We start from the raw sequence: 14,206 nt of genomic DNA on the forward strand, positions 1-14,206 counted from the left end.
TCTGTGAATGTAGCCGCCGTACTACACGGCCATGCAGAACTTCCCTGTCCGCGACACAGACGATGCCCTTTGGTCCAAGGGTGTTAACTCACCTGCCAGTGGTTAGCAGCAAATGTGTGATTCTGTAGATTCCGTATGGGACTGAGAGCCAGCTTTCTAGAATGTGCTTGCTAACAACTGCCACAAACATAAACATATGCGTGGCATCTACAGGATAAAATGTACACAACATCACTGATTTTTTTTCCAGCGACCTAAGAACACGCACGCCATTTTCTAAACAGATGCTAGAGTCGATAAATGCTAATCGAAAGGCAGAGCCACGATATTCGGAAGAGCGGTGTGGCACCTGCCCTCTGGGCTGGGCCGCGGGAAGCGGCAGGAGCCCGTGTGAATGCCCGGCAGCCCCTGGCTCTCCTTTGCTGACACGCCCCCAGCCCCTAATTATCTGTGGGCTTCTGTCTGCATTGAACTACGTGCTCCATGAGGGCGGGGGGCACGTCTGCGCTATTCACTGGGACACGTCCACGTGCCCACAACACGGTGGCCCTCGGTAAGTATTTCTTGAAGGATTGCCTAGGGGAGTCAGGTTTTATATGTGTAAACATACGTGCACACACACACATACATACACACACATAAACACACACACACATATCGTCCATGAAAATGAGCGATGAAATAAATAAAAATAACCAAGTCTCCTCTTGACGCTTTGCCCACGAGCTCTGTCATACAGTGACACGTCCTAAAGGATGACACAGCAAGGGACACACTGTAGCTTCGCCAATAAGCACAACTGTCACCGCTCAGGGGCATTCTTTCCATTTCCCTGAAGGAAAAGCCCTGAATAAATGCTAGGGACCAAAGGGAGTGGCTGTATTATTCCCATCAATTGACCTATAAAAGTATTCACTTTTGGGGCGCCAGGGCGGCTCAGTCAGTTAAGTGTCCGACTTCGACTCGGGTCACAATCTCACGGTTCGTGAGTTCGAGCCCTGCGTCGGGCTGTGTGTTGACAGCTCGGAGCCTGGAGCCTGCTTCGGATTCTCTGTCTCCCTCTCTCTCTGCCCCTCCCCTGCTTGTGCTGTCTCTCTCTCTCTCTCTCTAAGATAAACATTAAAAAAAATTTTCAAAATGGGGCACCTGGGTGGCTCAGTTAGGCACTCGACTTCGGCTCAGGTCATGATCTCACGGTCCGTGAGTTCGAGCCCCGCGTCGGGCTCTGTACTGACGGCTCAGAGCCTGAATGAACCCTGCTTCGGACTCTGTGTCCCCCTCTCTCTCTGCCCCTCCCCTGCTCATGCTCTGTCTCTCTCTGTCTCTCAAAAATAAATAAATATTAAAAAAATTTTTTTAAGTATCCACTTGTGTCCAATCGTTAAAACAAACAGGGAAACCGCACATGCCGCGAGCATCTGTTTTTTCTGTGACTCTTCAGCGTCCCCTCTTCTGCCAGAGTCTACCTTCCTTTGGGCTTTTCCTCGTCTCCTCCCCATGGACATGGTTGCTCAAAGTAGAATCAACTGGGTGCCTGGTCCTCTTCTTGCAAAAGGGTGGGACGTAACCCAAGCTGGAACTCAGACCTTGAACAGAAGGATCCAGAGACTGAAAAGTGGATAGAGCTCATTTTTGTCCCCCTCTCCCGTGGGGTGCCTTGCATGGAACGTCCCCGACTAAGACTCCCCTGGCTTCTGGAGCTTCCGGGCTCTTGCAGAAACCCAAGCCCGGTCTCCAGCCTCCCAACACTTCTCTTGGTGACTCTTGTCATCTTCTGGTAAGTTGCATTTGCTGGGGTTGGTCTGACGCTTGCAGCCGAGGGGCACTGGCTGGGCAGCACTTTCTTCTGCCCTGGGGTCTCCCTGTGGCCGAGCTCCGTGCAGACAGGATGAGAGGAGCCACTGCTGCCCACACCTCACTAATTCCCTAATACCAGATGGCGCACTGTTCGAGACAGCTCGGCTAACCAAGTCAATGTGCTTTTATGCTGAGAGGCCCTGCATAGGACCTGGAAAAGCCACAGCCCTCCCAAAGTGTGTACTCCGTACCTAAAGAGTTTATTCAGCCTCTGAGGTTGGCGGTTAACAAAGGAGGGGACGGAGTGAGGAGGACCGGACTCACATCAGACGCCAAAAATAACGGTAATGTTCGGGGTGGTCGATCTCACACATGACACAGCCGTTGAAGCGTGGGTTTCGGTGTGTCCCAAGGTTTGACTCTGACCCACTTCTCAACTCCATTAACCCACTGATGTCGCAGCAAGGACTCAAATTCAAGCGCAAAGTTGGAGTCCCCTCCTCGTGCTCCCAAGTGATGTTGGGTTGAATCCTTGGCGGTGAAAGCTGACAGATGTTTGGAAATCTTGTAACGACGAAGGGAGAGCTGGTTTCCACGGAGCCGTCAGGTCCCCACAGAGCCAGGCCTGCATCTGGGGCCTTGGAGGGCGCATACGTTTAGCGGGACTCTCACTCACCCACGCCAGCCAGCGTGGCCAAGTCGGTGATGTTCACACTTCAGATTGGGAAGCAAATCATGAAATCGATTTTGGGGTAAAAACAAGCTTTTTAAAAGTGACATGGAAGAGAGCAGTGAAGAGAACAGAACTGAATGAAGCCGTAGAAGCCTTTGTCTAGTAAAGCTGGTTTCCGGTGCATGTGCCCCCGTGCGTGTGCGTGTTCCTACGTGTGTGTGCGTTTGCACGCACGTGAGCAGGGCACCACGTACCGTGTGCTGGGTTGGTTCCTGCCCACGCCAGCCACATATGCACACACACATCTCAACTCTCTCTAGAATCATCTCCCCTGATAACTTGAAACTGACCATGCTAGAAGCTTCTATACCGTGGGAATAGGCCAGTCGGGCTTCCAGACAATAGGGCTCCCCTGTCCTGCTCCCCAGGAGAACTAGCTGTTGAGCACTTACCAGCATCCCCGCCCCCCGTTTTGGTCACGAAGCAAACAAACAAGACGCTAGCCACGTGAGTCACTGAAGGATCTGAGATGTGTGTCTCGATAGATCAGTTTTGTGTCTTTTGTGGGACACAGGGAATCAAGAAGACAGGTTGTCTGCACGAATCTGTGACTCGTTGGGTTCAACGCGGCCTTATGTAGAAGCTCAAGTTATTCTGTCTGCTCGGTGACACATCAGGGTTTTGTCGGTGACTTTCGTTGTCCCTTAGATTTGATAACGACATTTTATGAACAGGGATATGTTGCTGTGGCCTCAGTGTTGTGTCCCCGCCCCCCAAATTCATACATTGAAATCCTGGCTCTCAAAGACAAAGGTGTCAGGAGGTGAGGTCTTTGGGAGGTGAGTGGGTCAAGGCGGTGGAGTCCTCGGGAATAGGATCCGCCTTACCCAGAGGGATCAGGTCTCGCAAATGACCCCGGAGATCGTCCTTGTCCCCTTCCCTGACGTGAGGACACAGGGAGAAAGTGGCCGCACCAGAACCTGACCGTGCTGGCACCTTCCTCTCAAGCTTCCAGCCTCCACGACCGTGAGAAATACTTTTCTGTGGCTGGTTCGCCATCGCGCCGGTGGGATTCTGTCGCAGCCGCCCAAAGGGACCAAGACACGTACAACTGGCGAGACCCCAAGCCTTCGCTTCTGCATGCAGGCCCTCTCCAGGGCGCGGTGCTGCGTTACCCTAAGCGGACTCGGGCCTGGAAGACGTGGTCTCCCTCGGCGGTACAGGAGGCGGGCGAACCCTAGCGGAGCTCCAGGTTGCCGTGCTGGCTCCTGCTTTTGCTGAGCAGCAAACGTGCACCCAGTGGATGTGCTTCCCCATTTCCTGCGGGGAAGGGCCTTGTGGAAACGGTGCTTTAGAATCCCGAGTCATTTATGGCCAGTGACTCTCAGGTCATAACCCTTCACCGAGGGTCCCGGGACCCCTCCTGAAGCGCCCCTTCCCGGGCTCCCCTCTCCCGTCGCCACTTTGGGTTCCGAGCTGCACGCAAGCAGAGGAGTGTGTGGGCTATCAGTGCACCAGATGGTCCTCAGGGCCCCGGTAGGTGGTCCAGTCGGCGGGGCCTCGTCTTGGATCTGCATTCGTTAAGCAAGGGCCTGTCCTCAGGTGTCGTGGGCTTATCAGGCTAGCTTGGAAAGAGCGAGGAGGGGCCCCTGGAGCTTATGGAATCAAGAAGGCTTCTGGCGACATGCTCTCCAGCATCACCTCGGCCCAGCTTCGCCTCACCAGGCTCCACACCACCGCCGGGCCCCTCATCCTGGAACATCGGGTCCAATCAGCTCATCACGAGGCATTGTCGTCACAGCCTTCGGCAAAGCCACTCGTCACCTCCTTCCAGGAGTTAAAGAAATAAAAAGAAACTACAAGGGGCGAGTTGTAGGGCCTCTGTGCGTGTATGTGTGTGTACACATGGGTGTGTTTAGTTACTTCCCAGCACCTGCTTAAAAATAGACACCTTGCACGCCCATTTCCAGGCGGCCGTGTGGACCCGCGGCTCCTCTGGGGAGTCCAGAGAGGGCCTGCAGGTCTGGGCACAAAAACGTGCAGCTGAACCACTGTCCCCTCGGTCCCCCGCCCTGCTGTCCGACCTCCTGCCCGAGCCCACAAGTTTCCCTGCGCTGAAATTAGGGGGGGAGAGACACATTTCTGGACGTGCACTGTTCTTTCAGAAGTAGGCAGGCAAAAGTTAGAGGAAAGGGATGTGTTCCGAAGGCAAATGGTGGAAAAGACATCTTTCCTCTGGGAAGTGAGAAATAGCGGTTGACTGTTCAGTACACACAACAAAATAATGGCCGTGTCTCTCCTGAAAGGCTTTGGATTGAGAAGCCTCGAGAACGTAGGGGCACTGCGACCCTCACCTGGAGGCAACGGGGCTCGAGGGGAGGATCCCGGGGCGGGGGGGGGGGGTTGGGGGTGCAGGAAAGGACCATGCCCCCCTCCCCCCGCCACACACACAGCAGCTCCTGTGTCTCCTGGTCACTACTTTCCCGGGAAGGGGTCTCTGTCATGCACTGGGTGCTTCACGTGTGATTCCAAGAGGGCCACCTCCCGACAGGTTTCCTTCCAGGAAACACGGCACAGGAAGGGTCTGCTGGAGGAGTTGGGTCGTCTTCTGTTCAGTGCTGGCAAACGTCTCTGCTCACCAAGCCTTCTTCCCCACGTTTCTTCCACCCCGGACGCGAGCACTTTATAACAACTGCTCCCCCAACTTCGGCCACTTGTGTGCATTTTCATAATTTGTCCTATCTGCAAACCATCTGTACTGCTGCTGATTTAATACCTTTTTTGAAGCCAATTCCATTTATTTTTAAAGAAAGTGTTCATAGTTGGAAAGCCAGGATCATGCGCCATAAATAGAATGTAGCCATGAAGATGGAAACAGTGGAAAACAAAAGCCACATCGTTAAATTCTGTCTGAGCCTGAGGCCTTCTCTCTTGGTGAGCAAGGATTTTAGCATCAAACTAAAACTTCCTCTTCCAAATACACTCTTCAAACAGAAGGGTGGAAAGAGCATTAAAATAATCATCATAATAAGGGTGCCTGGGTGGCTCAGTTCGTTAAGGATCTGATTTGGGCTCAGGTCATGATCTTGTGGTTCATGAGTTCGAGCCCTGCATCAGGCTCTGTGCTGACAGCTCAGAGCCTGGAGCTGCTTCAGGTTCTGTGTCTCCCTCTCTCTCTTCCCCACTCCCACTCTGTCTCTCTCTCTCTTTCAAAAATAAATAAACATTAAAAAAATTTTTTAGGGGTGCCTGCGTGGCTCAGTCGGTTGAGCGTCCGACTTCAGCTCAGGTCATGATCTCGCAGCTTGTGGGTTCAGGCCCCGCGTCGGGCTCTGTGCTGACAGCTCGGAGCCTGGAGCCTGCTTTGGATTCTGTGTCTCCCTTTCTCTCTGCCCCTAACCCACTCGCATTCTGTCTCTGCCTCTCTCAAAAATAAATAAACATGAAAAAAATTAAAAAAACATTTTTTAAAATCATAATAAACAACTCTGCCACTAGGGGACTTACCATTAATTAGTCACTGGGTATAATCTTGTTGCCACTGACGGGCTGGCACTGAGCAGCCATATACGCGCGTGTAACGTACATATGCAGGTGTACCTATGAGTGTGAGTACATGTCCCACCAAACACGTGGAGGGATTACGGGGCCATTCATTTTCCATGTTGCAGATTCTAGCCCTTGATACATTTATTAGGTTAAGTAGCCTTTTTCCAGGTAGACGGGTTGTTTTCCCAAAGTCCTCGAGACAAGTGTGTGTCCCCCACCACGTGCCTTGTGGGTCCCCAGGGAGCCAGAAAACCTACAGCGGGGACACCGCAAGACAGATAGGACTCGGAGTCGTGTGGGAATCCACACTCAGTGAGGTTCTCAGGGGCGCCCCCGTCGTATAAAGTGGGGGAACACGGCGAGGTCACAAGCTCAGCTAAACCCAGGATGGTAGACAGGACAAACGTTGTGGGCGATGCTGTTCCCAAGGCAGGTGCCGTCTGCTGCCCCCCGGAGGACAGGAGCTGCTCCTACAGTGTCACACCCCTGCCGGCTGGAAACACCAAGTGTGCTTCGTTTTCCAAGCTGCTTGGAGGAAATCAAGGTTCGTTCTCAAGACATGTGTCCCCCCAGAGTCTCCGAATCCTGAGCACTCAGACCTGCGTGTGGAACAGAGCAGCACCTGCTTGACCTGTGTCCCCGTCCAGGGGACAAGCGGATACCCCAGAGGCCCGTGGAACGAGAGGCAGGGTCCCCCGGGCCTTCCACCTGCCTGCACTCCCTGGACAACGGCCACCAGCATCTCCCCGGGCCGAGTGGCTTTCTTGTGCTTACAGACAGCCGTTTTCCAAGCCACTTGGCTCCTACATGTGAGTCAGCCAATTAATCTGCTGCTCGGCTGAAGAAATAGCTCTGTGTTCGTTTGTCGTGCAGTTTCAGGGGCTTTCAGAGACCATGAGGGCCACACATGAGGCGTGCCTATGCACCGGCTTAGACTTTCTCTTCACGGGACTTTCTCCTTACGTGACTCCTCTGTGTTTCTGTACAAACCTAGCCTTTGTAGCAATAAACTAGCCGTAAAGATTTACAAAGCCTCATAATCTTGGTGTGGTTTTCATTTCTAAAAAGGCAGACTCTAGTTATTTAAAAAGGAAGAAATTTGGCTAGAAAAGGAACGTCGGCTACTTTTGGGAAATCTGTAGAAAGAAGCAAGCAGGGATGAGGGCCATGTGTATGGCACATCAACTTACTTCAGGACCCACGATCACCATGTAAACATTAGGCTCTTCTCGATGCCATTCTTGGGAAGAAAAAGAGAAAAAAAATAACGTTAATGGTTTTATGTCACAGCTGAAAACATTATTAAATTTAACATTAAGTTCGTGATAATACGAGTTATTTCATACTATTTGGCTCTCGTTCATACAGTCAAATTATATGTAAAATAAAACCCTGGATTGTGAGTAACTTGTTCTGCACGTGTTCCACAAAACGAGCAAACATTTCTAATAAATTTTAACTTGATCAGTGAGCGATGTCTTGCAATACGAGTCATACATGATGTGCGATGTCACATGATCACAGCTGAGCCAATGGTTCTCTCTCTCTTTCTCTGCAGGATTGTGGGTGATTATCTCCCACACTCGGTCTCAGGCTGTGGTGTCTGGCAGAAATCAGTGATTTTTCAGAATGTTAGAAGGTGCCCACAACTGGCACTGGTGTATTTTCTGTCACCTCAAAGCACCTGTGGACAGTCCTTTGCTTTTCCAGACAAGAGTGAGCTTAGAAATGCTTTGCTTCATTCTAGGTCAGGCTGCCTGTGGATATAGACCCGTTCCTCTGCCACCTTATTGCCAGTTACATTAAATACAGAATATGACAAGAGTTTATTAATAAAGTCAACATCCATGTGAGCATATTCAATGGCCCCCATGCAGAAAAAGGTTCCATGGAGCCAGTAGATAGCAGTGGTTCCGTTAGTGATTGTGAAAGTCGTCCTACAAAATAACCCTCCACTCTCGTCTCCCTCACACCAGCCACGAAGGTTTTCAAAAGTAAGTTCAGGTTAATTTGTTTATTTTTCTCTATGCTTTGTATTTTCTTTATTATTTTGTGTTATATTACAGTACTGTAATCATTTTTATATGAATATGTTTGGGTTGTGTAACGAATCATCTGAGTGTCCATTATTCCTTATGGGGAAATTTGCTCTGATAGACAAGTGCTTCGGATCACAAGCATGTTTCTGGAACGAATTATGCTCTCAAACCAAGGCTTTCCTGTATTTGAAATGTAAATGTTGAATACCTTATGCTTTTACGTAAAATGCTCCCTTGTGGAACGTTATGCACTGTCCAGATCTCCCACCGACTAGACCACCAGGAGTAATCACTGAGCAAACCAGCATGGAATTTGGGATGCACCAAAGCATTTAACTCAAGCTATGCAACAAAAGTCCAAATGCATCGTACAAACTGACGTGTGTAAAATATTTTTGGATTCATTTACATTATTCTTGCAATTATTCACTATTTTTGTTATTTCCTCAGATGCCAAGGGCACCGGAGGTCACTATGCAGCATGGTTCCTTTTCTGGTTGTTTCAGAGTAACCATCGAGAAGCCGTTCTGCTCTTGTGGAAACACAGAGACAGCAAAACTCAAAACCCTAAAGACGGAAACGCAAAGGCCAGACCCCCAAACAGAGCTCCATAAACCAGATGTACCTGAGAATGCGTCCACCAGATAGAGAGGGTCCTTCACTTGTCTCAGCCCACACACCAGGAGGAAGATGTGTAAATTATCGGCACTTTGGTTAATCCCTGCAACAGAGGAGTTGAGATGTTTTCAGAGAAGAGAGGGCAGCTTGATACCATGAGGGTAGAGCTCAGAAGCCACGGGGCACTGACCTCTAACCTTCACACAACACGGCGGGGAATAGTTTGTCCTGGTGGGAAAGCTGAGCGGAGCTCAGCCCAGTAAACACAACTCCTCTGTGCAGTGAGAAGGGGTAATTATTACAGAAATGTGGCCCTGGAAAATATCTGGAGACAATGCCAGTAAGATGCGGTTTTCTATAGTCATATGCTCTCGGGTCCGCACATGTACACATAGGTTCCCACACTGAACGCGGATGTGCCCACAGATCCATAATATAAAGGGGTTAGGTCTCAGCGTGGCCCCTCTCCTGGAGAGCCAAAACCCCCTTCTTCACCCCTCTGCTCTGGGCTGGCTTGGTGACAGCATCGACCAGCAGAGCCCAGGGGAAGGACAGGGAGTGACTTCCGAGTCACAGCCGTGGGAGGCGCGTGCATCAGTCTTGCTTGCCCACTGGGGCATCACTACCTTCCGATCTGGCCTCCTCGATAACGAGGCTCTGCGGCCAGACGCCCCACCACCCCCGCTCGGGGAGGCCACACGCAGGACTGGTGGGCCTCAGCCCACTGCAAAGGGAGTGTGAGCCCAGCCGCAGGCAGGTGAAGCCAGCAGGTGCCGCTCCCCGGGCCTGGGCCGAGCTGCCAGCCGCTCCGTCGTGAGAGACCAGCTGGTTTCTGAAGCCCCTTAATGTTGAGGTGTGCTGATATGGGGCCGCAGGTAAGTGACTCACGAGAAATTACCCGTATAATTAGTGCAAGCTGACCTATGACTTCATCATTTCCACACATATGACTGGACGTAAAATCACGAGGTGGGGGGGTTCTCATTCATGCATTTCATTTCCCCCATGACTTAATACAAAAAGTTTCAGTTACTCTGTGCTTTTGCAGACCTTGGACAGTAATATAATCGGGGTGACTGTGAGAAGACACAATGATGCCACCTTCGTACAATCACAAACGCTGGAGAATCACAACACTCATGTGTGACCAAGTCTCAGGAAACTCTACTGAGAGGGTAAGGTTGGGGTGTACCTCTGAGAAAACCCTTCAAAATACATCACAGTCTTTAAAGTAACTGTTGACAATTGCATTGACGTATGTTGCATTTGTAAAATATTTCCCCAATATCCTGAGTACCCTGAGACTAAGCTTAGAAATACAAAACTTAGGGGCACCTGGGTGGCTCAGTAGGTTAAGCGTCTGACTTTGGCTCAGATCACATTCTCATGGTCTGTGAGTTTAAGCCCCACGTTGGGCTCTGTGTTGACAGCTCAGAGCCCGGAGCCTGCTTCGAATTCTCTGTCCCCCTCTCTCTCTGCCCCACCCCACTCATGCTCTGTCTCTGAAAAATGAATAAACCTTAAAAAATTTTAAAAAAATACAAAGTTCAGTATTTGTTTGACCAAAAGTTGAAGCTAGAAGCTATGTGCAGAATCTGAATTCAAGAGTGGAGGGGTTTGAGGCCAGGACACAAGCTCTTCCCTTTAGTAAATAATGAAGTTGACAAATACCTTTAAGGACAGGAAGGTCAGGTGTGAGAAAGATAAATCACATCACTAGGCCAGAACCTCAATGAACACTGAAGCCAGAGAGTGAACGTGCGGTGAGGACAAAAATGACAAGTGCCTTCATGGCAATTATTTATTAATTACAACAGAAAGGTAACAGCTGTACAAGGAGAAACTCAGGGGACACCCACTTAACTAAGGGAGGAAGCCTTAGCCCAGGGCACAAGGTATGTGCGCTCACACACACACACACACACACACACAAACATGCACTCAGTTTATATTTTTTAAAAAATCCCCAGTGAGGGAGAAACTGATGTGATGTATCTCCACATGTGGTCCACTGGGCAGGGCGTGACATCACGGGCATCATCATCATGATGTACATGGAATATCTATTCAATTACAGGATAAGAAGAAGGAGAAGGAGAAGAAAAGAAGGAGGGGGGAGGAGGAGGAGGGGGAGAGAAGGAGGAGGAGGAGGCGGGAGGAGGGGGAGGAAGAGGAGGAAGAGGAGGAGGAGGAGGAGAGGAGAAGACAGAAGGAGCATGGAGTGCCCACATGGGGGAAATCAGAGAACCCGTGTTACTGAACCGAGGAAAGGAACAATGCCGAAGCGAACACGGCAAGATGGCGCCCAGAGACGGCAGCCAAAGCGGCAGTATTCTAAGGACTTATGTGACGTCTTGGTACAAAGACTCCACTCTCTTCTGTGTTTTTGCGGTGCGGCAAGCACAGATGTGGAAACCTGCTGTGTTCCTCTGTTGGGATGTGACACACGTTAGCTACCGGAACAGCAGGCTCGGGAGATGTGCTCGCCTTCTGCTCAGAGGTCCCACCTGCCCCCAACCCCAGATGCCTGGGGAGCCGACCTTGAGGGAGAGCAACGCATGGTTTACAACACTGATCTTCAAAACGTTCCATGACTTACGGTAAGATGTACATACCGTACCGAGACCTCATACACATGACAAAGCTTGTATACGCACATGGTTGCAAACAATATTAGCCTTATCACATACAAGGAACTCTGATGGAAGTATTCCTTTCATCTCATTTCAAGTTTTAAACGTGCTGGCCCCCAACTCGCTCACTGATTTTGAGGGCCCCGACCCACCAGACCCTGGAGGGACACGGTGCTAGCCTAATATTCTCTTGCCTCTCTCCTCATCTCCTTCCCGGGTTGAGATTAAATGTCATGAGACTTTAGGAAACGAAGTTAGCCGACGGCAGGACAAAGGACTAAATGCTCTGCTTTATTCTAGGACTTCCAAGATTTTTAAAAATAAAATGCAGACGCAGCTTTTGGGTTTGAACAGCTTCTGTGCACTTCTCACACACAACGGTAGCATTGTCAAAGACATAAAGATAACAGCTGGAAAAGCATGATCAAACAAGCATGTGCCGAAGCAGCACACAGAAGCACAGACTCCCCTTGTGTCCCTGGCCGGGGTTATGGGCACGTACGGTGGCCATTCTTAGATTTCAAAACAGAATTAAAAGAAATTGGCCCGTGGACATCTGGAAGTAATGCAGACGCCTAGGCAACGTTTTAGTGGATTTCATTTCTTCCTTTTAACTCCACACTTAGTTTTCTTCCCTTTGTTTTTCTATGAGCAACCACGTTTACCGTGACTCAAGGTCTGAACTCATCCCTCACAAATGCACGATTTACACGTCCGTCCTTCCGATGTTACCATTTCCTGGAGAGTGGTATTTTTGTCTCCAAAACAGAGTGAGTCGCTCTCGCGGTCTGGCACCGTATGGGCCCCGGCAGGCTAGGTGCCAGTCCCACTGCCCAGCCCCCCGGTGATTCGTCAGATGACTCCACAACACAAACCCAGTCCGCAGTGAGCCACGTTCTCTGCTGTCTTCTGTGTATTTTTCTCATGGGTTATTATAAGGAGAAAAGAATCCAAGAACTTCAGTTGAGTGCATGAGACATGGTGAATGTTAGCTGAAAAATCTGATTTGGAGGCTATGGATATATTGCGGGATCTGGTAACGTGAATTCTCCATATGAAACACAGGAAAATAGAAGTATAGTTTACAAAAGGAGAGAGGCAGAAAATGAAATAAACAAATTAGCAATAGAAATTGAGTAAAACGGGAAACAGAACACTGGGAAGGTACGGTCAAATTTAAGGTTTCATACTTTTGGGGTTTGATGACCAACAAAGAATCACTAACTTTCGATGTGTCGGTCATTGCCATCGAGAAGCAAGAATCATCCATCACTGAACCATAACAATGTTTAAGTTGTACCTGCAAATGCACAAACTCCAAGGTAACCAACCTGAGGTCTGTGCTTTTATTTCCTGATCAGGATAACTATTGTAAATATGTGAAAAAATTCTACTTTAATCTTTTTTTTTTTTACATTTATTTATTTTTAATAGAGACAGAGCACAAGTGGGGGAGGGGCAGAGAGAGAAGGAGACACAGAATCCAAAGCAGGCTCCAGGCTCTGAGCCATCAGCACGGAGCCCGACGCAAGGTTCAAACTCACAAACTAGGAGATCATGACCTGAGCCGAAGTCGGACGCTTAACCGACTGAGCCACCCAGGCGCCCTTCTACTTTAGTCTTTATTTTTTCCTAGTTGATCTGTTGGAAAATGGAATCTGGTTAGCATAAAAGCAATGTTTTGGACTCAAAAGATTCAGTAATTTGAAACTTAGGACTTGGAGAGAGAACTGAGTATTTTTGGCAAAACCTATGTCATACCATGAGGAAGGATGCGTCATCAAATCGACATCAGATACTGAGGAAACAGACCCTACACTTTGGTGACTAATCGAGTACCCCCCTGTGGGTCTGGGCTGTTAACCAAGGCCCTTCCCCACCCCCTCCCCTTGATCGCAAGGTTACACAGTTCACAAGGATTCTGAGGGTGAGTATTTGATCACTAACATTCTGTGTCCAATTCACCGTCTCTTCTGTCTTTGATGTCTGAAGCTCAAAGCAGAAGTGACAAATCACCATCACGGGCTGTGGAGGCAAGGGTACGATCGAGGATGGGTGGGAAAGGCAGTCTCTCTCCAGAGTCACCTGCGACAAAGATAAACGGCTCCACAAATGAGATTGGACGCCTGGTCACCAAACCCGGAGACGCCGATGAATTCCGCATCCACCCTTGGGCCAAGATCCGACAGAGCCGGCTGCCACGACCCCAGCGAGCTCGCCTCTGCCGTGTATCCTGGACACAGTTACAGCGTGTAGTTGTCCATGTCGAGACGGAGCCGCCAAGCGGGTCTCTGGGGGAAGGGCCGTCTTGAGGCGTCTTGAATGTCTCCCGGCTGTTCTGTTAATCACTCGGTAGGAAGACCGGTGAAACGATGAGCCATGAGACTCTGGGCTTGATGAGAAATCTCTCCCCCATTGGGAATTATGACTCTTAGGCACACCACAACGGGCGTCCCGTGAGATATGGACGATGAAGTCACTGCACAAGAGGCGATTTCAAACGGGCGCACTGGTTCTGAATAATGGCCCACACCTGCTGGTGTGACAGAGCAGCGGGACAGCGAGGGTTCACTCGCGAGGCAGAGGACGGCCCTGCTGCTGGCCCTGAGGCTGATGGATGCACTTCAAAACCGTTTCTAATAAAATGCTTGGAAATGTTCTTCTTCCAAGGGAACCTGACTCTGACGTTCGGTGTGTGTGTGGGGGGGTGGGCTTTCGTCTGTTGTGCTTGGAGCGAAAACCAGCTACGCACATGCGGGCTGCGGACGGGGCCTGGAGTCTTGTCTTTTCAGCCTCTTCTCCGAAGTTGCCAGCGGGCTTGCAACGTCAGCTCCCCACCTACAGTCCGCTCGCACCGTTGACTCTCGGGAGAAGCAGTTCAGGTTAAAACAGAGGTA

At 50.1% G+C, this 14,206-nt stretch overlaps 1 protein-coding gene across 5 annotated transcripts in view; it reads right to left on the reverse strand.

Annotated features, from left to right (window-relative positions):
• GLT1D1 (glycosyltransferase 1 domain containing 1) overlaps positions 1-14,206 on the reverse strand; it is a 90,687-nt gene that overhangs the window by 24,815 nt on the left and 51,666 nt on the right. For all 5 annotated transcript variants that reach the window (XM_007090037.2, XM_042962327.1, XM_042962329.1 and 2 more), the window contains 2 exons: positions 8,684-8,779; positions 7,210-7,259 (listed from right to left, as the gene is read on the reverse strand). In XM_007090037.2, coding sequence (XP_007090099.2) covers positions 7,210-7,259; positions 8,684-8,779 — 146 coding nt within the window. The remainder of the gene's footprint in view (positions 1-7,209; positions 7,260-8,683; positions 8,780-14,206) is intronic.

The sequence above is a fragment of the Panthera tigris genome, chromosome D3 (assembly GCF_018350195.1).
Source record: "Panthera tigris isolate Pti1 chromosome D3, P.tigris_Pti1_mat1.1, whole genome shotgun sequence".
NCBI lineage: Eukaryota > Metazoa > Chordata > Mammalia > Carnivora > Felidae > Panthera > Panthera tigris.